At 40.8% G+C, this 24,426-nt stretch overlaps 1 protein-coding gene across 5 annotated transcripts in view; it reads right to left on the bottom strand.

The window, feature by feature from the left end:
* The window catches only part of PATJ (PATJ crumbs cell polarity complex component), a 365,326-nt gene that overhangs the window by 74,325 nt on the left and 266,575 nt on the right, over nt 1-24,426 (bottom strand). For all 5 annotated transcript variants that reach the window (XM_045035937.1, XM_023258767.2, XM_045035940.1 and 2 more), the window contains 2 exons: nt 20,058-20,135; nt 2,622-2,693 (listed from right to left, as the gene is read on the bottom strand). In XM_045035937.1, the coding sequence (XP_044891872.1) occupies nt 2,622-2,693; nt 20,058-20,135 (150 nt within the window). The remainder of the gene's footprint in view (nt 1-2,621; nt 2,694-20,057; nt 20,136-24,426) is intronic.

Genomic DNA, 24,426 nt, shown 5'->3' with positions numbered 1-24,426 from the left:
CCATCTTGGACCAAAAAATGGATGCATTTTTTGAGGATGGTAATCAAATAAGAATGATAATCATTCTTAGACTGACCATACCCATACTTTATATAGAAGAGATACTTCCTGTAGAGATTGAGCCTAATCTTAACTTATATAGTACTTAAATTCCACTTTTGTTGTGTATCATCTTTAAAAAGAATATCAATAACAAAGCAAAATGGAAGCTAAAGAATTTTTTTAACGAAAAAATGATGTGATTTTTAAAACAGGAAAGTACAAGAGACCACAATCATGACATTATCACTTTTATAATAGCAGGGAATGTTTGCATCATTACATCTCAGCTCCAGGTAGCATTCCATTTCATTGTGTATAATAGCTTTCCAACAGATATTGATAGTATTGAACTCAATTAAAAAACAAGGAAATAGGGGCCCCTGGGTGGCTCAGTCGGTTAAGCGTCCGACTTTGGCTCAGGTCATGATCTCGCGGCCTGTGAGTTCGAGCCCTGCGTCGGGCTCTGTGCTGACAGCTCGGAGCCTGGAGCCTGGTTTGGATTCTGTGTCTCCCTCTCTCTCTGCCCCTCCCCTGCTCATGCTCTGTCTCTCTCTGTTTCAAAAATAAATAAACGTTAAAAACAACAACAACAAGAAGGAAAAAGTCTACAGGAACCAAGTGAGAAGTCCAACATATACTTTTAGAGGCAGACTTCTTGTTGGTAGGTATGGTGAAGGATGGAATGTGTGCTCCCTGTGACTCATCCATTGGCACAAAACCAAACTAACAAGAATGAAAGATAAGAAAGATTGGATTTTCTGTTGAATGTCTTCTATTCAAACCTGAGAGTTGGAATGGATGTTACAGGCCATCTAACCTAACTAAACCAGTGATTCTCAGAGCCTGTCTTTACAACAAATTGCTAGGGAGCTTTTAAAATTTATGGATGCCAGAACCCCCCTTCTAAACCAAGTAAACTGGCACATTTTGTGTTTTAAGAATTATTGCTTAAAGTTAAACCATGGATTCTTAACGTGGGGTAAATGGGTTTCTAAGAGATCCACAGAAGGCATTTTGGGAATTATAAAAATCTTGTGTTGTATGAAATTATGTTTATCAGTGTTTTTCTGGAGAATAGGATCTACAGTTCATCAGGTCTTTATGATGGGGGAAAAAAAATCACCATTCAAAACAAGATAGGAATTGTTGAGTTTGCTACTACTGATAGCTGTGTGGCCACAGGCAAGTCGCTTAACCTCCTTGTACTTAACTTCCTCATCTGTAAATTGGTGGCATTATCTCTAAACCTTGCAAACCTGCTGTAAAGATCAAAGAGAAAAGTATATACGTAAACCTATCACTGTGCCAGGAACAGTTTAAGAGTTCAACCGATAACAGCTATTAATGTTTTTATGTCCTTTGATAATAAATGACCAGCCAGCTCCTGATTGAAAACCGTCAGGGCTGGTTTGGAACAGCTCAAGTGGTTGGGAAGTTCTTCATAATGAGCTGACACAGCCTCGGTGCACGTGCTGCTCACTGACCTGTGGGCCCTTTCTCTTCTGTAGCCACGGAAAAGGGTTACAATCGCTTTCCCAAAGGAAAATGGTTTCGATATTTAAGCGCTCATTTTCCAACAGGGAAAAGAAAGGGCAGATGATGAATAAAATGTTATTCTAAAAAAACATTTTCGAGATGGCTGATATGTGCCTTGTGGTAAGTGGCAGCATATAATGTATTAACACATTAATAGTATTTACGAATGCATTACATAAAGTAAAAAATGTGTCCTTAAATTAAAAATTGCTTATACGTTTTCAGTTGAACCGAATTTGGTTATTTTTAAGGTTCTTCCTACACCTACTCATTTTTAAAAAAGATTTTATATTTTTAAGTAATCTCTACATCCAACGTGGGGCTCAAATTCAAAACCCTGAGATCGAGAGTCTCATGTTCTACCGACTGAGACAGCCAGGCACCCCTACACCTACTCATTTTTATTTAGGTTTTTAGCATATAATTTTGGAGACTTTTCAAAGGCGTTTCCTTTGGCAATGTTTGAAATATTATGCATTTCTTGTAAGTTCTAGTTCCTTAAGCATAAGAATAGTACAGTAATAATGTAAATTTTAGCAGCATGAAAATATAAACTAGAATATAGAAATGAGATTCAAGATTAAAAAAACACACTTGACAGCAACAAAAGTACAAAAATTTGACAGAAATGTATAGTTTTGTTTTTTTAAGTGAAGTGAAACTTAAAATGCAAGGAGCAATACAACATTACAACATTATTTATGTTTTTATAGAACTATGCATTCTCCCACTTAAAATTTTTATTTATGACATTAAGACATGGCACTCTCAGAATTTAAGTGCAGGTGTGTTTGCAGGGATGGCCCACTTTTAAACACCTGTTCAGGGTATTGGTCCAGGAAGACGCACAGAGAATATTTCCAAACACCTTACACAGAATCAGTTATACGGCTGTGGATTGACTTCAAGTTGCAAGACATACCATAACCTTCTGGCAAGTCACAAAGGATTTGATTTCATTGTAATCACCTCCTTTTTTTCTGGAACCCACTTATAATGCACACCATCCCAGTAGAGTGAAACCTAAAGTGGAAATTACGTACACTGTCAGTTGGGCATTCCAGTGCCTTCTGTTGACCTGCCACACCTTGATCAACGATCTGGGAGATGTCTTCCTAAAAGGTAAAAGATACAAGTGGTTAACAGTATTTTAGGGCTCACTTGCACTCCCCAACTTTAGCAAACACCATGGAGCTTTGGTTCTACTACAAAAATGACCACAAAGCACCAGTCAAAATTTCTCTTCATCCAGTTCAACTAACTCTCAGAAATAAACATAGGCTTGTCACTTCCAAATGCTTCTTTTGGGGACTTTCAGATCTATCAGGCTTTAAACCCATCAGATATCCCCTGATGGTCCCTTCAGGCGAGTTTTTTCTTCTTTTGCCATACTAGTAATTTCTACATCTGTATTTACACTGAATATTTAGTTCTTTCATAGTTCAAGCTCTGATATTAGAACATCTTTCTGCCCAAGATATTCAATTAGAGGCAAAATATATTCACTAAAGACACTGGGGGGTACAAAGTTAGTCCTAAACCCCATGGAAAAGTGCAGAGTCCAGACTTAGGAGAGCAAGAAACTACCAAAACACATAGGAAACCACTGCATACCTAAAGGGCAACTTATCGACACCGACAAATTGACCAGAATGCTTATGTCTGCTTCCCACCATATCCCATCCTTCTTTATAGGCAAATTTATAGGGGAAATTATCATGAGATGGTTTACTCTGTCAGGCATGAACTCCTGCATTGGGACTTGGCCAAGGCAGGGAACATGGAGTGCGACTGTTTTGGATAGGAGCAAAGGCTGGCTTACTCTAGCCCCTGGTAAATGTCTGAAAGACACCCAGGTGGCACGTATAACATACAGACTGTAGGCAGGGAAGCTATCTGGAGATGATAAAAGAGGCATATAGCAAAGTGGTAGGAGTTTGTGAGCCTAGTTCCTTGACTTAAGAGTTTTGCAACCCTGAGCAAATTTTCTGACATCTCCAAGCCTCAGTCTCCTCATTTATAAAATGGGAAGAAATAAAGGTTGTTACACTATAGGGATGTTGAAAGGATTAAACGAAGCAATACATGAAAAGCACTTAGCAGGGTAGGTGGCAAAAACCAAATATGTAATAAAGATGCTAATCATGGGAGTAAATGGAATCAAGCTCTGACAAATTCATATTCCTAACTTTACTATAGGGCCGGTGAAAATAATTACATGGAAAGGACATTTTCTCCTTTGGGGAATGCTGGGATAGTACCTGATACCTCCTACCCCCACTTCCACCTCAGTTTCTTTTTTGAACATATTGACATACCCTTAATTCAATAGGCTCCCCCCATCAGATCTGTAACAATACAAGTGATAATGATCAGGTCATGCCCAGGTATTCATTATTACTAGATTTGGTTACCATCTCATCCTGTCCCATCAATTCCCTATTGGTTTACAACCTGAGAAATTTAACCCCACCACATAATACCCTGAGACTGCAGCCTAGGTCTTCTGGATAATTGTGACTACCTTTATCTGTCCACTTATTTTTTAGGACCACAACTCTTTCTCATTTAGATATAAATTCTCTCTAAATTTCACCCATATGGGAGAAAGACTTTAGAATTCCTCCCCTGCCAAATTCTGCTCTTAAACAGATTATGACATGAATTCAAAAGTTACTTCATGCCATAATTCCCTGAGCCTCTGGGCAGTGCCCCTTCCATAGCATGACCAATTTATTTTACCACAATTTTTGCAATATTGAGTTGTATCTTTTTATGTGTCTGTCTCCCATACATTAGCATGATTGACTTTTTGTCTTATTTGTTTCTTCAACATATGGCAGAATAGACTGTGAGCTTGAAAAAGGGCCCGTGCTGAATGAATCAAAGTTCAGGAACTCAAATCTTAAATGCATCTGGTTGGATTTCAGAGCCAGCCACGAAAGAAAGGATGCACAGTGAAGGTGATCCTGTGGCTTCCACTTTAAAGGATCACAGTTGAAAAGAGAGAAGAAAGACATATAAAGGTCAATAAATGGTGCTCATGGGAAGTTTTAGAAGAAAACTTCTAAACTGCCTTAAAAATGGAAACCATTGGTATTATTCCTTCCAATGCAGATCAAATGGCCTTCGGAAGAGCCTCTGTTTGAAAAATGATACTTCAGGTCTGCAATTCCACCTTTAAGCCCAGATTAACTAGCAGTGGGACAAAGGAGCTGACTTCCCCAGCTGGACTTAAAAACCCAATTTGCATATCACAGAGAGGTACTCCTAATTGGTTGAATTCATCCACATTTGCACTTGTAAATAAAAAAGGGCACTGGAGCAGCAGCCACAAAAATCTGGGTTCGGCTTGGTTCCACTACTTAGCAGCAGTAATGCTTGGAAACCTTCATTTTTAGCAACAGTGAAAATACACTAACAACATCTACCTCAATAAGGGGTTGCCAGCAAAGTTGAATTCAACACATGCTTAAGGAGGATCTACTCTATGCCAGCACTGAAAAAGACCAAAGGAGTCTTGCACTTATGACATTTACAGATCTGGTGAGACAGATATCAGACCAAAAGCCGTGGAAACTTTGAACAACTAAATGATATCTGTATGAAGACGTGTGGCAGATAGCAGGTGCCTGAGAAGAGGGTTTCCTTCCCTTTCTCTTGTCCTGAAAATGTAGAAGGATGAGATGAGGAAATCAGAGCTCTGAAAAGCATCCGGTCCAACTCCCGGTCCCATTTCTTACACTGATTGCCCTTAAACCTCTGGGCCACGGGATGGGGCCAGTGCATGGCGATGATAACAACAGTGACACATCAAACTTGCTGAGCACTGACTGTACCAGTCACTGAGCTAGATACAGTTCATGTGTCAGATGCCGATGTACACAACAGACCCGTGGGATAAGTATTATTATCACCCTCATTTCAGAGTTAGCTCAGGCATGAGAGCCTAAAGTGTGTGCTGAACCAAAACTTAATCCAGATGCATCGTGCCACAGAGCTTCTGCTCTTTACCGAGGATAAAACACAAGGGAGAGGTGGAGTGCTGCTCACCTTCCCAATGACGCACATGAGCTGCTGAGGGGCAGCCTGAACATGGTGATTCCATTTTTAGATTCAACATGAAGTCAGAACGAGTCATGCCAGCTTATTTTGAGCTTGGGCAGGCAAAAAAAAAAAAAAAAAAAATTCATGGCACCAGCCACTGCGGTGACCTATGGTGAGTCACTTTTTTCTGTGTTTTGTGTATAAACATAAATTTCAAGGGGCGCCTGGGTGGCTCAGTCGGTTAAGTGGCCGACTTTGGCTCAGGTCATGATCTCGCGGTCCGTGAGTTCGAGCCCCACGTCGGGCTCTGTGCTGACGGCTCAGAGCCTGGAGCCTGTTTCAGATTCTGTGTCTCCCTCTCTCTGACCCTCCCCCGTTCATGCTCTGTCTCTGTCTGTCTCAAAAATAAATAAACGTTAAAAAAAAAAACAAACATAAATTTTCAACTTGCTAATCTCCCAACTATTGCACTGAGGGAGTTTTTAGTGCCTTCAAAGCTGAGGTTCTGGGCTATTCTAAGCTATTGACTTTGCATAGGGGACCCCTGAATAAGAAGGGTGAGAAGGCATGGGGAAAGACCATCTCATTTCATGAAGCAAACTGATAGAACACATTCTGTGTACATTATGTTATAATTCTCAGCGCAGTACTAAAAGCTCCTGAAAGAAAATTCTTTGTGCGCCAAGCAAATTACTCTGATCAAGAGAAGGAACTTCCAAGTGGTGGACATAAAAAGCAACACTGCGAATATTCTATATAATAGATAATAATGGGATGTCCAGCTTATAGTCACCAAAGCTGGTTGACTTCTGTCCCACAGCTGGTAAACAAGCCCAACAAGCCCTGTCTGTCCAGCCAAAGTAATTGGTCCAAGGGCAGACATCTGGACTACACAAGAACATCCTGTAAATTTTCTAAAGTGGATCCAAGGGAAGAGCCCCTTTCTGGCAGTGAGGCTTAGGAGCTTTTGGTGGCCATGCTCCCACTATGCTGAGGCAACAAGTTTGCAGTGGAAGAGAGTCAGAGACTGTAGGTATCTCTGGAAGGTCCAGGTCTCAGGTTCCAACTAGCCCTGAGGCTGTCAACCCTGCCTTTCCTGTAGTTATGTAAAAAGGACCTGTCACCTACCAGTAAATTTCCCTTTGTGTACAGGTCAAGCTGAGGTTTTATCACTTACAATCAAGAGACTACTGATTAAAATGAGGTGGAGCCCAGAAAAGATCTATCAGGATAACAAACTCATAGGGCTGAAGCCAGAGGGTAGTTAAAATGGAGATGAAGGAAGTGACCTGGGTACAAGACAGCAGACCAGAGAGAGCTGCTCAGCCTAAAGGTAGTCACGTTCAAAAGTATTCAAATTCAGTGATTTTTAGAACATGCCTGTCAGACACACAACAAACACAAATCATCTATTGCTGATCTGGGTCCTTGGACTCCCACTTTGTAGCCTGGGGATACACTAGAAAAGGACAGCCTTTGCCTGAGTCAGTCCCTCCTCCCTCCTCCCTCCTCCGACCACCGGGATTAGCTGAACTCACACCAGCAAGAGCTCCATGGCCCTTCACCTGCTCTTCTGCAGTACTCCTCAACACTAAGAACTACTTTTTAAGTTTATTTATTTATTCTGGGAGACGGAGAGAGTGAGCAGGGGAGGGGCAGAGAGAGAGGGAGAGAGTTCCAAGCAGGCTGTGCACTTAGTGCAGGCCCCAGTGCAGAGCTCGAATTCACCAACTGTGAGATCATGACCTGAGCTGAAACCAGGAGTCAGATGTTCAACCAACTAAGCCACCCAGGTACCCTGCTAGGAACTACTTTTTTATTTTTTAAATAATGTTCATTTATTTTTGAGAGAGAGAGAGGGAGAGAGGAAGGGAGGGAGAGAGCACACACAAGCAGGAGAGGGGGAGAGAGAGAGAGAGAGAGAGAGAGAGAGAGAGAGAGAGAGAGAGAGAGAGACGGAGACGCAGAATCCGAAGCAAGCTCCAAGCTGTGAGCACAGAGCCCCACACGGGGCTCGAACTCACCAACCGCGAGATCATGACACCAACCGAAGTCAGACGCTTAACCAAATGAGCCACCCAGGCGCCCCGGAACTACTTTTTAAAAGTCGGATGCGAATCCTGGCGGTGACACTTAGTTGAGTATCTATGCCTCAGTTTCCTTATCAATACAATGGGGATAGTTATAGGCTCAATCTCCTATAACACAGAAATTAATACACTTAGAATGATGCCTTTTTGGATTGTTAGTAAATATTGTAAAAGCATTCATGGCCATTATTATCACTTGTTCCTTCTTGTGTGTTGAATTTTAGATTGTGCAAGACAGGAAACAGTTATTTTTTTTTCCAATTTTTTTTAATGTTTATTTATTTTTGAGCGAGAGACAGCATGAGCAGAGGAGGGGAAGAGAGCGAGGGAGACACAGAATCCGAAGCAGGCTCCAGGCTCTGAGCTGCCAGCACAGAGCCCAGCGCAGGGCTTGAACCCACGAACCATAAGATCATGACCTGAGACGAAGTTGGATGCTCAACCGACTGAGCCACCCAGCCGCCCCAGAAACTATTATTTAATGGCTGCTCATTATGTACTTGTCACTTAGTAGGCACCTTTAAAATAACTCATTTATCCTCACGTAGTGTTAATAATAGCCTCCCCCATTTACTGTGCACTTACTCTTTGTTAGGAACTGAACTGTCTTTCTCTCTACCCTCCCCCTAATGAAAGCTTTGTTGTTATCTGCATTGTGCAGATAAGTGACCTGAGTGAATTCACTTGCCCAAAGGCTTAGGTCACAGTGAGGATTAAAAGCCTTATGTATTTGGCTCACATGCTTAATCATGCCACACTGCCTCTTCAAGAGATAGTTGGCATTAACCTATGAAGAAGCTCAGGTTTTAAAGAAGTCTAATTTGTCGTAGAGCATATAACTTATAGGTGGAAACATCTGGCTATGAACCACTATCCAACTTCAAAGTCCAAGCTTTCTCTTCTATTCAGATAATACTGAGGAGTGAGAACCACGTGGATCTGTGACCGTTTCCATTGATTTGTGGGAAATATGAAAAACCACCATATGGAGAGTCCTTTATAAAGCTAAATCTATGCAAGTTCAAGGACTACCCTTTAAGACTGTGCCCTCCCTAAATTTGCAGTGTTAAAACGGCTCTTCTTATGTGACATTATGATAATGATATATGGTAGTAATGGGGATGGGAGGGGAGGGGAGACTTCAATAGGTTGAGCCCTCTGAAATCCCTGTTACTTGACCATTTCTTGACTTACAAAATGACAGACTCATATGCTCCAAACTACTATTACTTTGCTTTTCATTACTTAGCCAAATAATACTAATACTAATAATACTAATAATTCTACATTCTCAACATTCTTTTGAAAATTTTCTGGTCTGTGAAATCCCAGTGTCTGAAAAAAATATACTTTGCTTCATGTTGTGTCCCTAGACTTAAGCATACTTTGCAAATGATTTGATGAAAGCAGACAAGGAGAGACATTAGTAAAAGCTGAGTGTGGTTTTGAACTTGGATACATAGGAGGTTGATATTGTCTCTAATTTTTAAAATAATAACATGAAAAAAAATGAAAAAAAATAGATTTGTAGAGGAAGATAATGAGTGCAGTGTAGGATTTTATCTTTTAAGAGAATAACATGCTGTGTGATTTCTGATACATGTTCAGTTTATCGATTTTTTATTTTCCTTTAAAAACATATTAAAAGGTTTTTAAAAATTTTTTAAATATTTAGTTTTCAGAGAGAGAGAGAACACACACAAGTGGGGGGAGGGGCAGAAAGAGAGAGAGAGGGAGACACAGAATCTGAAGCAGGCTCCAGGCTCTGAGCTGTCAGCACAAAGCCTGATGCGGGCGTGAACCCACAAACTGCGATATCATGACCTGAGCAAAAGTGAGACACTTAAAAAAAAAAAAAAAAGTGAGACACTTAACCAACTGAGCTACCCAGGTGCCCCTAAAAAACATTTTAAGTGAAATATAATTGACACCAGTTTATCAATTTTGACTAGTAGGCTTTATTAAAAATGATTCCTAAGTGTTTTTAAAGTGCTGGTATCCAAGTTTGGAAAAACTGCTTAAAATGTGTTTTTGATAAAAAAATAAAAAATAAATACATAAAATGTGTTTTTGATGATTGTAGGTCTCAAGTCCAGTCTGGAATTGTCAGATGTATATCCTCTTCACTTTTAAAACAACTGAACTATGTACTTTAAATCCATTTTTATCCCCAATTTGTAGTTCATCAAGAACTGCAGGGTTTTAGTTTGGATGGGGTAGCAGATGTCACTGTGAAAATCGTATTTTCTGTTTCAGATCTAACATGAAAACCGCTTCTATAGCAAGAGCCTAGGAATTCCCTTGTAAGGAGCCAGAGAGAAGAATGTGTCTGAGTCAGCACTGGCCTCTCTTTTGTGACAGTATGCAAATTGCCAATGGCAGAGTTCAAGTGCATTCAAATATGTGGCATTTTTCACAGCTCATTGTACTTTATATCTTGTATTTCTGAAAATCACTTGAGATTTGCCTACATGATACATTTCCCTTTCCTGGTCATAAAAAAGACGGTAGATTTACAGTCAAGTGAATTTCCTTCACAAAAGTCACAAGAGGAAAGTTTTGGGGTTTTTCCTCCGTTCTCTCTCCCTCCGTATCATAAATGAAGAAGATACTGTAGAGACATGATGGTAATAGGTAATCTCAGGAACTCAAAGACAGCACAGAGAGAGGTATACGATTTTAACACAAATTCCCACCGTCGACACCTGCTGGCTTGCTTTCATTCCCTTTAACTGGTCTGCTGTGAAGACTTGTTACGTGAAATTCAGTTTGCCAGGAAGGAATCTTCCTTCATAATTCATAATCTTCCAATCATAATTATTAGCGCTAAGAACCCAGAGAAGGAAAACGACGCCCTGGCTGAGCCTAGAACTCAGACTTTCTTAGCTGTGCCTAGTGTCTTAATTCCAGAACTTATCAGAAACATAGAGGTGCTCACACGTGGTTCTCTGAGTCTGTAAAATTTTCACTTCTCTGGGCAAGTCTTATTTGTCACGATAATTTTAAGGTCCTATAATCTAAAACCCATATTAATTATATTTCAGAGGGAGCAGAAATTAAGCATTTGTATTAAAGGCCTTTTATGTCCCAGACACTGTGAGCCACGGGACATATCAGTGAACAAGACACATGAATCTTACCTTGAAAGTACTTTCAGAACTGCTGAGAAAAAATATGGCAGCTTAACACTTTCACAGCATTTCCTATGTGCTCCAAAAGGCATCCGAGGTGTATTAATTTCTATGTTATATGAGATCGAGCCTATTACCGTCCCCATTGTATTAATAAAGAAACTGAGGCACAGAGACTCCACTAAGTGTCACAGCCAGAATTCGCATTCAACTTTAAAAAAGTAGTTCCTAGGGGCGCCTGGGTGGCGCAGTCGGTTAAGCGTCCGACTTCAGCCAGGTCACGATCTCGCGGTCGGTGAGTTCCAGCCCCGCGTCAGGCTCTGGGCTGATGGCTCAGAGCCTGGAGCCTGTTTCCAATTCTGTGTCTCCCCCTCTCTCTGCCCCTCCCCCTTTCATGCTTTGTCTCTGTCTGTCCCAAAAATAAATAAACGTTGAAAAAAAAAATTAAAAAAGTAGTTCCTAGCAGGGTACCTGGGTGGCTTAGTTGGTTGAACATCTGACACCTGGTTTCAGCTCAGGTCATGATCTTACAGTTGGTGAATTCGAGCTCTGCACTGGGGCCTGCACTAACAGTGCACAGCCTGCTTGGAACTCTCTCCCTCTCTCTCTGCCCCTCCCCTGCTCACTGTCTCCGTCTCTCAGAATAAATAAATAAACTTAAAAAGTAGTTCTTAGCGTTGAGGAGTACTGCAGAAGAGCAGGTGAAGGGCCATGGAGCTCTTGCTGGTGTGAGTTCAGCTAATCCCGGTGGTCGGAGGAGGGAGGAGGGAGGAGGGACTGACTCAGGCAAAGGCTGTCCTTTTCTAGTGTATCCACAGGCTACAAGGTGAGAGTCCAAGGACCCAGATCAGCAATAGACGATTTGTGTTTGTTGTGTGTCTGACAGGCATGTTCTAAAAATCACTGAATTTGAATACTTTTGAATGTGACTCCCTTTAGGCTGAGCAGCTCTCTCTAGTTTGCTGTCTTATACCCAGCCCAGTTCATTCATCCTTCCCCACAAATGTGGGGAACCTTCCTCCTTGGTTCCTTTCCTCAGTAACAGCACCCAGCTGGCACCCAGCCAGTCAGCTTGCACCGATGCATGTTAGAGTCAGTCCTAGCCCTCCTCTTCCTCCATCAACTTTCATCATTGTTATTCTAACAAATTTTAAGTCTCTCCCTGCCTTCAGTTTTGACTTTTTCTAAGGGATTCTTTTCAGGGCATTCAGAAGAATCTTTTCAAATGGCTACTCTCATCATCATCCTCAGTTAAAACCACTCCAAAGGCTTCCCTTGGTCCACAAGGCCTTCCACCATTCACCCCTGTCCACTTCTTGGCTTTCACCTCCTACCACTCCACCTGCACAGCCACAGCTCTGTCTCCAGTATTAGACCAGGGACGCAGACTCAGGTGTTTACAGGTATGGGGATATGGGAAGCAGGCTGGGGTGGGGAAATGGTGTTAAAGTAGGGACAGAAGGGGGGCCTGGGTGGCTCAGTCGGTTAAGCCTCTGACTCTTGGTTTCGGGCTCAGGTCACGATCTCACAGGTCCCTGGGATTGAGCCCCTCATCAGGCTGTGTGCTGACAGCATGGAGCCTGCTTGGGATTCTAGCTCCCTTTCTCTCTCTCTTTGCTCCTTCCCTGCTTGCTCTCTCTCAAAATAAATAAATGAACTTAAAAAAAAAAAAGTAGGGACAGAAATAAACTGCAACTGCATAATTGATTCATGGGGCAGCTTAAAATGCTGGTCTGTTTTTAAGAGAAAAGAGAAACCAGGATTTTTATGTGAAAATCTGATTTATAAAAATTAGCTCAAACATCTTTTAAATTTTTTTTTTTTTTTTTTTTTGAGAGAGAATGATTGGAGGAGGGGCAGAGAGAGAGGAGGACAGAGGATCTGAAGCGGGCTCTGCACTGACACCAGAGAACCCAGCTCAGTGCTCAAACTCGTGAACTATGAGTTCATGATCTGAGCCAAAGCTGGAAGTTTAACCGACTGAGCCACCCAGGCAACCCTACCTCAAACGTCTTAAGAGCACATCATAGAGGCGAAATGAGATCTGGATCCAACTCTGAGAGCCAGTTTGTGACCTCTGCATCAGACTTAATGTGGTGTACATTATCTGAATTGTCAGACCTAATGTGGTGTATGTTATGTGAATTATTAAGTGAATAAAAGAGGTCTTATGTATTTATTTATTAAAGGAAGAGGGCACCCTGGGTTTCTTTTTTTAAATGCTTGCTTGTTTGTTTGTTTGTTTGTTTATTTAGAGCGAGCAAGCAGGGGAGGTGCAGAGAGAGAGAGAGAGATCCCAAGAAGCCGGCTCTAAGCAGTCAGCACAGAGTCCGACTCGGGGCTCAAACTCACAAACCATGATGTCATGACCTGAGCTGAAACTGAGTCAGCTGTAACCAACTGAGCCACCCAGATGCTCCGAAAGAGGTCTTATTTATCTTTACATTTCCAGAGCTCGACACATCACAGGTTCTCCGGAAATATGCACTGAATAAAGAGAGTCCTAGCACACGTAGATTTTATATAGGCAGTATCTGGTGTTAACAACAGCTATATTACGGAGCCCTTCCTGCATGCCAAGCACTGTGTTGAGTGTTTCAGTCCTCACAACAGAGAGGTGGACATCCTCCTCCATTTTTGGATGAAGACTGCAGATAGGACAAGGCACTTTTCCTAGTGAATAGCAGAGGCAAAATCTAAGTCTGTTCAGACTTCAGAGCCCACAATTTATATCTGATAGCTTTTTTCATCTGAAAAAGCAAGTACTATCAGGCCATTTGGATGGCATCTGTAGCACTCAACACTGATTTTTCAATAGGTAGGTTTGAAAACTTTATATGGATCAAGCATATCTAGTAGAGAGTAAACAGTGTTCCTAAAATGTTGCTATTGCAGCTGGTGTGGACTCAAATGGTAAAATGCACTGCCTGTTACAGTGTGAATTTCCATGTCACAGCTCATTTAGGTTAGTGATAGGTAATTCAGAAACAACTCATGTTTCCCCAGGCATCTTGCTACCCCATAAATTCCAAAATCTCCACAAAGAAGCCAGAGGTGTAATGCCACCTTGAGCTGACTGAAATGCTCTCATTTTTCTATTCTTGCCCAGAGGATCAGAAATATTTCACAATGAAAGACAACAGTAAAAACCATTGCAGACAGTTGGAAAAATCTAAACATTTCGAAAAATTTTGAAAAATCTAAGACAATATCAAGGCTGCTGTATCAGATCTGTGACGGCAAGGATCATTTGACACAGAGACACACAGACTGTATTGTTGCTAAGCAGTTTCATAAATTGGGAAAGAACGCGGAGCACATCTGTTGGGGGCATTTCCTAGCAGGTTTATCGTGGGCTGCTGGCCAAGTCCTGGGAGGATGCTTGTTCTCAAGACCCAGATGGTGCAACAATTGCCATTTAAATAGCTCTAAACCTGCCTTCAGAGGAAAGTCTTAAAGAACACATACAGCAGGAGGTTTGCATACTGAGGGCAAGAAGGTAAATTCTTTTACTGGCAACTTCCTGTGGAACTTGGTAAACACACATATTGCCTTGCTGTGTATTAAGGTCTTTGCATAGACAAGAGTATGAGAATACATAGTCGTCGCCGCCTCTCATGGATGGCCACTGTTATAATGAACCTCCAGTGAGCCAGTCAGCATCGATTCTGGTCCCTGTCCAACCTAGTCACCACATCACAGCTACAGTTCAGAGTCACCTTCTAAAGCCCTGCATGGCCTCCCATTGCTTTCGGCGAAGAGATCACCTCATTAACACGGTCTGGCTCCAGTTTGGCTTCCGTCTCACCAGTTCTGGCACCCAAGGCCTTTCATACTCTCAACGTTGAAGTTTAAGATTTAGACAAAATTACAAAGTTCAGATCCCAATGTAACTTTCTTGCTGTCCCTTGACTTCAGTATTGTTCTACATCTGTATCTCTCTCAAAGGTGGTAGTGCACAGTGGTTTACAGACTAGCTTCCAGCCTCACAGTGCATGGACCTGGATCCAGGCTTCACTGGGTGATTATTTAATGTTTCCGTCCCTTAGTTTCCTCATCTCTTATATGGGGAAAATACTAGCACTAACCTCATAGGACTGTTAAGGTAATTGAGCTTAGAATAATGCCTAGCACATAGGCTTTCAATAAATACTGTTATGATTACAATTTGCATTTTTCAGGTTGAAAAATTCAGTTTTCTAAGTTACACCTTGATGCTTTAACTTACAACAGTTACTCCTTATGTGGCTAGCCCTAAATGTTTTATTTTATTTTATTTTAATTTTTTAAATGTTTACTTTTGAGAGAGAGTGAGACAACAGCATGAACGGGGGAGGGGCAGAGAGACAGGGAAACACAGAATCCAAAGCAGGCTCCAGGCTCTGAGCTGTCATCACAGAGCCAGACGCGGGGCTTGAACTCATGAACTGCGAGATCATCACCTGAGTGGAAGTTGGACGTTCAACCGACTGACCTACCCGGGCGCCCCAAAATGTTTTAATCAGAATAACAGCAATGGGGCGCGCCTGGGTGGCTCAGTTGGTTGAGCATCCAACTTCGTCTCAGGTCACGATCTTACGGCTTGTGAGTTCGAGCCCCGTGACGGGCTCTGTGCTGACAGCTCAGAGCCTGGAGCCTGCTTTGGATTCTGTGTCTCCCTCTCTCTCTGCCCCTCCCTTACTCACGCTCTGTTTCGCTCTCAAAAAATAACTAAACATTGGGAGGGAGCCAAAACATAAGAGACTCTTAAAAACTGAGAACGAACTGAGGGTTGATGGGGGAGTGGCAGGGAGGGGAGGGTGGGTGAGGGATATTGAGGAGGGTACCTGTTGGGATGAGCACTGGGTGTTGTATGGAAACCAATCTGACAATAAATTTCATATTTAAAAAAATAAACATTAAAAAAATTAAAAATAAATAACAGCATCATCATTGACAACAAGTCACCGCTGCACAGAGATCCCAGCATACTCTGGCATGGTTCTGCATAGCACCTTACAGCTGGTACCTCCTCAATTCTCACAACTGTGGTTTCTTTCTCCATTTTATAGATGCAGAAACTGAGGCACAGAAAGGTTAAGTGCCTAATGTTATATTGCTCATAAATGGTAGAATCAAGACTTGAATCCCAGTAGCCTAGTTCCGGTGTTTGTACTCTTGATAATTTAGTTATATGGCCTCAAAAGAGTATAATATATTAACACAGATATTCTCAACATGATAAAAAACATAGGTTGATATCCAAAAGATTAAAATAATCACTTTAGGGATTCATGACCCTCTATGTCCAATGCCAGGGGTCAAGGAACCTTCAGGATGAGCCCTAGCTCTTCCAATGTTCAGTTCTGTGATCTTTCACTAAGCACATTACAGTCTCATCTGTAAGTCTGGGGTAAATAACTCCTGCCCTACTTTTTTTTTTTTTTTTTTTTTTTTAACATAGGCTTATTTTGGGGATAAAATTGAATAAGACCACGAACAAACTAAATATCATTTTAGAAAAAAATTTAGATATTAAAAAATTAAGCAAATGAGATAATAGATGGCACTTTGATTTGCAAATCACAAAGCTCTATGCAGATAGCTTTTGAAAAGTTCCTTTCAAAGGGCTTAAAAAACAGTCTTAACAGGCTCTCACCTAAACTTCTGAAATAGATTCCAGACACTTTCCTGCCTCCAGTCTCTCACAAGTGGAATCTGTTTCACAAACCATCATCTGATCAGTTGTCTAAAAACAAGTTATTCTCCCTTTAAAAATATTTTAGAGAAAGCCAATACCTACTGAAGTTATTATAAACTCCTTGGCTGTAAGTCTGGGGACCACTGAGATATGGACCAAAGCCAACCATAACTGAACAGTGGAAACAGTACTGGAATGTGTTGACCCATGGCTTGGTCTTAGCTCTGAAAACAGGTAATCTTAAAGAAATAATTTAATAGCTCTCTGAAGTACAGTTTCTCATAGGTAGCACCTTGTGTCTACATGAATATAGGCAGCTACTGAGACACTGATTGAACACTGAGCACATAAGGATGAATAAATTCATCTATAATTCACAGCATACAGTTCCTTCAGTTCTGTGATTCTACTGTCCAAATTGTATCGGCCACCGTTGCTCTACAAAAACCCAACCCTTACTCACTATTCCATAATCCACACTGATTTAGCTGGTAAACTTTCTATTTACGCCAACCTCACCGTTCAACTGCATTCTCGTCTTCAGAGGTTTACCTTAAAGGTCACATTCTAAGAAACCTTCCCTAATCCCCGAATGAGATGGTTTTCCTTCCATTTTTGAACACGTGCAACATAGTGTTTTCTTGTTATTTAATCTACTTTTGCATGTATGGTTTTCTAGATGCAAATTCTTTTATCCTCACTGATTCTAGAGGGTCAACTGCTGAAGAGCAAGGCTTGTGTGTTTCTCCTGATCACTCCTGCAGGGGTCAGCATCGTGTCTGATGAGACATATGTGCTGCCTTAGGAAGCAAGCAACTTTTGGAGGGTTAGGGCTTACTGTTTCCCACTGTCTTGACATAAACAGGGGTGAGAAGAGTTAAGACGCATACAGATGATATGCTGTCCTCTGACCAGATGCACTGGGCAATCATCCTAGGATGGTGTAGCAACCCAGAGGAGCTTGTATCAATCTTAAAATAGAGATTGTCATGATGACTAGTGATGATTAATAGTTATTAATACTTTATAATAAGACTAAGTTGCACAATATGAAATTCTTACCTACAGAAATGGCTATTTCTTATGACCAAATCTAGTATTTTGCTAATTTCTTATCTATTCTCCTTCCCCTACTCATTCTGAAAAGAGTCCACAAGAAAACAAGCATTTTTGTACATTTTATTCACTGTTGTATTTCTAGAGCCTGGAACATAGTGGCATTCAACAAATATTTGTTGACTTAAGGAATGAACTTGCTAAACACCAACTATTTGCCTTATACTCTATTACATGATTTATTCCTTATAGCCCTTGTGTTTCCTCATAATATCCTGATTACTACTCTCCTTCAGGTGAGAAAACTGGGGCTTGGTGAGGTCAAGTAACATGTCCAAGACCACATTCTTATTAACTAATGTTTTATGGTACGCCATCTATACTTATGCTATAAAAGTTGTTTAAATGTAGGCTATCTTTCCTCTCTGAACTAGACCATGCATAGATTCTATCAGAAACAGAATTATAAAATACTAAAAAGAGAGGAGGGAGGTGAGGAGGAGAGGGGAGGGAAAAAGAAAGAGACAGCAGTCAGTGGATATGGGGAAGACTTCTATCTTGGTGAAATGCAGTATAAAAAAATATTTAAAAATTACCCTTAGTCCTTTAAGTCCTCTGCCTGGGGGGGGGGTCCCTTCAATTGTCTTGGCACTTGGAGCCCCATCACTGGCATTGCTTTCTTGGGAACAGCGAGTGGATAATGGATGGCTTTTGCCTATAGCATACAAGTGACCCTCATTGGACTAACAGACTTTTCTAGCAAGCAGATAAGAAAGTGTTTTCATCATTTTTAACATTTCCTCTGTGGATGAAGTTGGTGGCCTCTACTAACAAAACCCTGTTGCTTCACAATACTTTTCCTTAACCTATCTGTGGAGATACAGTGCCCCCCAAAACCAAGGTAACAGTATTTTTATTTGTATTTTTTTAAAGTTTATTTACTTATTTTGAGAGAGAGAGAGAGCATGCTCACACATGCACACACGCACAGGAGGTGGAGGGACGGAGAGAGAGACAGAATCCCAGACAGGCTCCGCACTCTCAGCATGGAGCCCAATGCGGGGCTCGAACTCACAAACCTTGAGATCATAACCTGAGCCAAAACCAAGAGTTGGAAGCTTAACTGACTGGGCCACCCAGGTGCCCCAATAGTATTTTTAAATGAAGGAACTCTGAGTTCAAAATTTGTTGATGTTACTCATTCCCCTTCTGTACAAATATGCTGTTTATCTTTCATAAAGGAAACAGTGTAACCTTGAAACATCTTGCTCAAGAACAATGGTCATAATCCATTAGTCCTAGTGTTCTTGATGCCAGGGTCCTCGGGTCCCATTTACAACTGGCCCAGGAGTAGCCCACTGTCATTTCCACTTTTGCTGAAATGTCCTTTCCCTTCAGCCTGAATCAGTTTCTTTTCTAGGACACAGAATCTAAGACAGTCCCAACATATATTTTCTAAAAGTTGAAAGAAGATAAACGATTTCTCAAACTCCCTGAAGTAAAATGAACAACTCTGTGCTGCCATAAAATCAGGGTGACCCTCCTAAGTGATAATTCTTTGAGATTTGTAAGACATTTTGAAACAGAGAGAAAAAAGCCCACATTTCTTTCTAGAACTTGTAGTCTAACCTTGCAAGTACAAGGCTACAAAACAAAAAGATGGATTATGAACGAAAGCATGGGAGTCAGACCAAATGGGGGCAAATCTCCAGGTCTACCGTATTCTAGTGAGTGGGCTCTTGCAAGTTAGTGAACACCATGAGCCCTCGGTCTGTTCGTGGGTAAAAGAAAGCTATAGCCACCTGCACCATAAGACTGAGGAAATGAATGTAGCATACAGTATAGAACCTGGGACCCAGTAAAAATTCAATAAATATGAAATAAAATATCAAGCATTAAAATATGTAGGGAGGGAGGGTTCTCTAAAACTGACTCTCTTCAGGGTGCCTGACTGGCTCAGTCAGAAGAGCACACGAATCTTGATATCGGGGTCGTGAGTTCAAGCCCTATGCTGGATATAGAGATTACTAAAAAAAAATTTTTTTAAATAAATAAATAATAATAATAATAATAAACAAACTTAAAAATAAAACTGACTTTCTTCTATTCTCCACCCCCTGGGCGAGTTTACCTATGATTTACTATGAATCAATGGAATACACTTAACATCTTTTTCTGTGCCTTTAGGACTAACTGAATATAGCTCTAGCCTGAAAGAAACCCAATATTAAACAGGATTAAAAGAGAAGTTGCTTCTTTAGTCCCAGACAGCATAATTCAAGTGTGAAGAAAACAGAATATGTTATTCTTTGGAATGGATGGGTCACTCCATACGGAAAAGCTTCCACCACCTCAGAGATCAAGAGTCCTAGAGAAACAAGCACAACACGAGTTGATCCTTTTCACAGTGGCACAAAATGTAAATAACACATCCTGAAAAAGAACATCGGATGGAAAATCACCCAGGATTCTCACCAGTTTGGAGCTTTCATTTTCAGGCGATTGTTTCATGCCATCTTCCTCACTGCTAATAGGTTCAGTACCACTCTGATCCTATAGGACAGTAAGAACAAAATAATAAAGATGTTAATCTTCACTCACACTGCCCAGAACTATATACTCAATCACAGTTGGTTGTTTTATTATTGTAGATACTGTTTCCTCTCTAGAGGCCATTTCTATTTTCTTCCTTTCCTCTAGAATGCCACCCCCGCTCCCCCAGGGATCTGTTCCTGCTGCTTACAGATATGCCTTAGAAAAAGCTGATCTCTATTTTTTGTTCCAAGGTTGGGCCTGATGGTCTTATTGTTAAATCCCACTCCGTTAGCCAATGACTTTGTCAGGAATAGGTATGTGATCCAATTCTGCTCAATGAGACACAAAGAGACTTCTGGAAAAGTTCTTCCTTGGTCTTAAAAGAAACATGAGAGGGAAGTCTGGGTGGCTCAGTGGGGTTAAGCATACGACTTTGGCTCAGGTCATGATCTCACAGTTTGTGGGTTCAGGCCGCAGGTTGGGCTCTGTGCTATAGCGTGGAGCCTGGAGCCTGCTTCAAGTTCTGTGTCTCTCTCTCTGCCTCTCCCCTGCTCGCACGCTCTCTCTCTCAAAAATAAAGCATTAAAAATTTTTAAATAAATAATAAAAGAAACAGAAGAAGTCTCTCTACCTCCCAAATTAACAAGAAAGCATGAAGCTCAAATTGCCATGGGCAACCATCCAACAACCACAAGGAAGCCAGCCTTGAAATGAAGCTGACACTGTGACAAAGCAAAGGTAGAGAGGGAAAGAGTGGACTCCAATGGCAGAAGTGAGCCACTGCGTCACCTGACCTGAAGTACAGCCTTACTCTTAGCAGCCTTCACAGGAGTGCCAATATATTTACTTCTTGTTTCAGCCAGTTAGCTAATCTGTTCCCTCCAGCCCAAACTGTCCGAGATGCTTGTTTATCTTCTGAACAAGATTAAATTACCTGAGATAAGAGACTGTATTTATTTTGTTTATTTCTGAAACTCAAGTACCTATCACTGTGCCTGGTACCTGGAAAACACTGGACAAATCCTGGTTGAACCAATGAATGGAGCACTTGTTTACTTGATGATTATTTCTGCAGAATTCTAAAAATACTGATTTAATATAAATGAGACATCCTGTAAGAATAAGCCCCATTAAAATTGCAAAACACATCCAGTATCTCCTCATTTGAATTATAACATATTAAATGTTATAGTTAATGAACCAGAGAGGTTACTTTCTGAGGGTACATAGGGGAGAATAAGGATGATAAGTGGAGTATCTATACTTACATTATTTGGATTTTTATATTAGAACACTACTTTCTTGGTATTACTACAAATTTTGTTGGATCGTTTGTAGGGAAAATAGTTTTTAAAGCAAAGATATAGCATTCTTTCGTCTATCAAATGGACAATAGAAAGAGAACATTCAGTATTGATAATGATGTAGAGAAAGAGGAATTTTTACATGCCATTGAAAGAATATAGAATATTCTTTTCAGAAAAAAACATACAAAATATACAGATATATAGAGATATGCATACAGGAAAATATTTGTAGGCATATTGGACAAATTATTTAAATTGCTTACTTCTAGGGGATAAGATTAAAGATTGGGGAATTTTTACATTAGTTATTTCTATACTGTTAGATTATAGAAGAATTGGTACATATTATCGTAAGCTTAAAAAATAAAGGAGAGCTTTGAGAACTATCTAAAAGAAAAAAATCTAAGAAAGCAGCATGATGTTAAATTGGTTGGATCTGGGTTCAAATCACAACTTTGCCATTTAGAATTCTGACTTTCAGCAAAGTTTTTTCTAAGCCTGAGTTCTTGCTTTTATTTTATTTCATTTTTTTATTTTTTGAGAGAGAGAGAGGGTGGAAGTGAGCCAGGGGCAGAGAGAGAGAGAGAGAGAGAGAGAGAGAGAGAGAGAGAGAGAGAGAGAGAAAGAGAGAAAGAGAGAAAGAGAGAAAGAGAGAAAGAGAGAGAGAGAAGTGGGGCTCACCCAAAGCAGGGCTCATACTCACCTGAATTGGGGATTGATTGAGCTCACCTGATATGGGACTCGAACTCATGAACCATGAGATTATGACCTGAGCTGGAGTCAGATACTTAAAGACTAAGCCACCCAGGCACCCCGGTTTTTATTATTTTATTTTTTTTAATGTGGGACCAAAGAGTTCTTTTATTTACCTATTTATTTAGTTTAGTTATTTATTTTGAGAGAGAGATACGAGCAGGGGAGAGGCAGAAAGGAGAGATAGAATCCTAAGCAGGCTCTGTGCATGGGGCTTGATTTCAGGAACCATGAGAACATGACTTGAGTTGAAACCAAGAGTTGGGCACTCAACCAACTGAGCCACGCAGGCGCCCTTGAGTATATGTTTTTTTAAACAGATTTAAACATTTAAACAGGTAAAAGTACCAGATTAAAATACTACCCCATCAGGTTGCCTTGAAAATTAATACATTAACAAGCAAAATATCTATTAGCATAACACTGAGTGCAGTTTATTTTTGTTTCCAGCTTTTTGTTGACACAGATTTGTTATCAACCATGTTTCATGTAGTCTTCGTAACAACCCTATATGGATATGTACCAAGGTTATTCCCATTCATGGATGGGGAAATGATGCATTTTAAGTTAGCTTGCTAATGAATGCCTAACTACTGAGAGGTGAACCCAAGATTCAGAGCTAGGGAAGACTGATATCAAAGGTCCTGCTATTATTAACTATGCTCTAGGCCTTAAGTAAACGATGCTCTTGTTTCTCTTTATTCCTTGTCAGTGTTTTATTTATTTATTAAAAAAAATTTTTTTTTTAACATTTATTTATTTTTGAGAGAGAGAGAGAGACAGAACAGGAGCAGGGGAGGGGCAGAGAGAGGGGGAGACACAGAATCTGAAGCAGGCTCCAGGCTCTGAGCCATCAGCACAGAGCTCAATGTGGGACTTGAACTCACCAACCATGAGATTGTGACCTGAGCCGAAGTCGGACGCTTAACCACTTGAGCCACCCAGGAGCCCCCCTTGTCAGTGTTTTTAAAAAAACTTTTAAGTTTACTTATTTATTTTGAAAGAGAGAGAGAGAGCAAGCAGCAGAGGGGCATAGAGAGAGGGAGACACAGAATCCGAAGCAGGCTTCAGGCTCTGAGCTGTTAGCATAGAGCCCAATGCGGAGCTCGAACTCATGAACCATGAGATCATGACCTGAGCAGAAACCAAGAGTTGGACGCTAATCAAGTGAGCCATCCAGGTGCCCCAGCACCGAGTGTTGATAACTAATCTTATGGAAAACAGGATTCACAATCTTAAAAAAAGAAATCGTTGTTATTAGACCATTAATTTTTCAACAGTGTTTTAGCATTTGTTAACCAGAAAATTTCATTAGGTAGAATATACTCTTCTCAGTGAATTTTGGGTAACCAAGAAATCACTATGTAAAATAAACATGCCCAAGTTAAGAAACAAAGGTTGAGAATATAGAGATTTTCAGTTTTTTTTTTTTGTTTTTTTTTTGAGACAGTGAGAGACAGAGCATGAGCAGGGGAGGGGCAGAGAGAGAGGGAGACACAGAATCAATCAGAAGCAGGCTCCAGGCTCTGAGCTGTCAGCACAGAGCCCGACGCGGGGCTCGAACCCACGGACCGCGAGATCATGACCTGAGCCGAAGTTGGATGCTTAACCGAGTGAGCCACCCAGGCGCCCCGAGATTTTCAGCATTTTAAACAGTAAGTTCTAGAGACAGAAAAATTCAGAAGAAATGAATTAGACTTTCAAAAACTAGTACTTAATCTATAGAAAACCGTTAATGCCCCAAATAGTGTTTGCAACTGCAGCACACTAAATTGTAGAACAAAACACACTAAACACTAGAAGTTACTCTTCTAGTAACTCTGCAAATAGCCACCTCCTCTGATCCCAAATGAAAGGAGGTTGTCATCAGAATGGTGGTCAGCTGATGCCATTCTTTTATTTATGCATGTATCTTCTTGGGGAAAGCAACTAATGTTTAAATAAGTCAGAGGAATCTTACATTTCTTGGCAATATGAGTATAGAAGTGAGATTTTCTTGGTCTTTATCAAATGAATACTAAAGTTGGGGAGAAATCAGTTGTTTGATGCTTCAACTTTGAAAATTTAAGAAAACATGGGCAAGGAAGTCTCAGTTGCAAATGGTCTACACATCCTTTAAGATTTGGGGGTGCCTGGGTGGCTCAGTCAGTTGGGTGTTCAAGTCTTGATATCAGCTCAGACTACAATCCCAGGGTCATGTGATCAAGCCCCATGTTGGGCTCCATGCTGAGTGTGGAGCGTGCTTGGGA

The sequence above is a fragment of the Felis catus genome, chromosome C1, assembly GCF_018350175.1.
Source record: "Felis catus isolate Fca126 chromosome C1, F.catus_Fca126_mat1.0, whole genome shotgun sequence".
Lineage (NCBI taxonomy): Eukaryota > Metazoa > Chordata > Mammalia > Carnivora > Felidae > Felis > Felis catus.
Note: the sequence above shows the minus strand (reverse complement) of the source record. Positions and strands in the feature narration are given on the sequence as shown.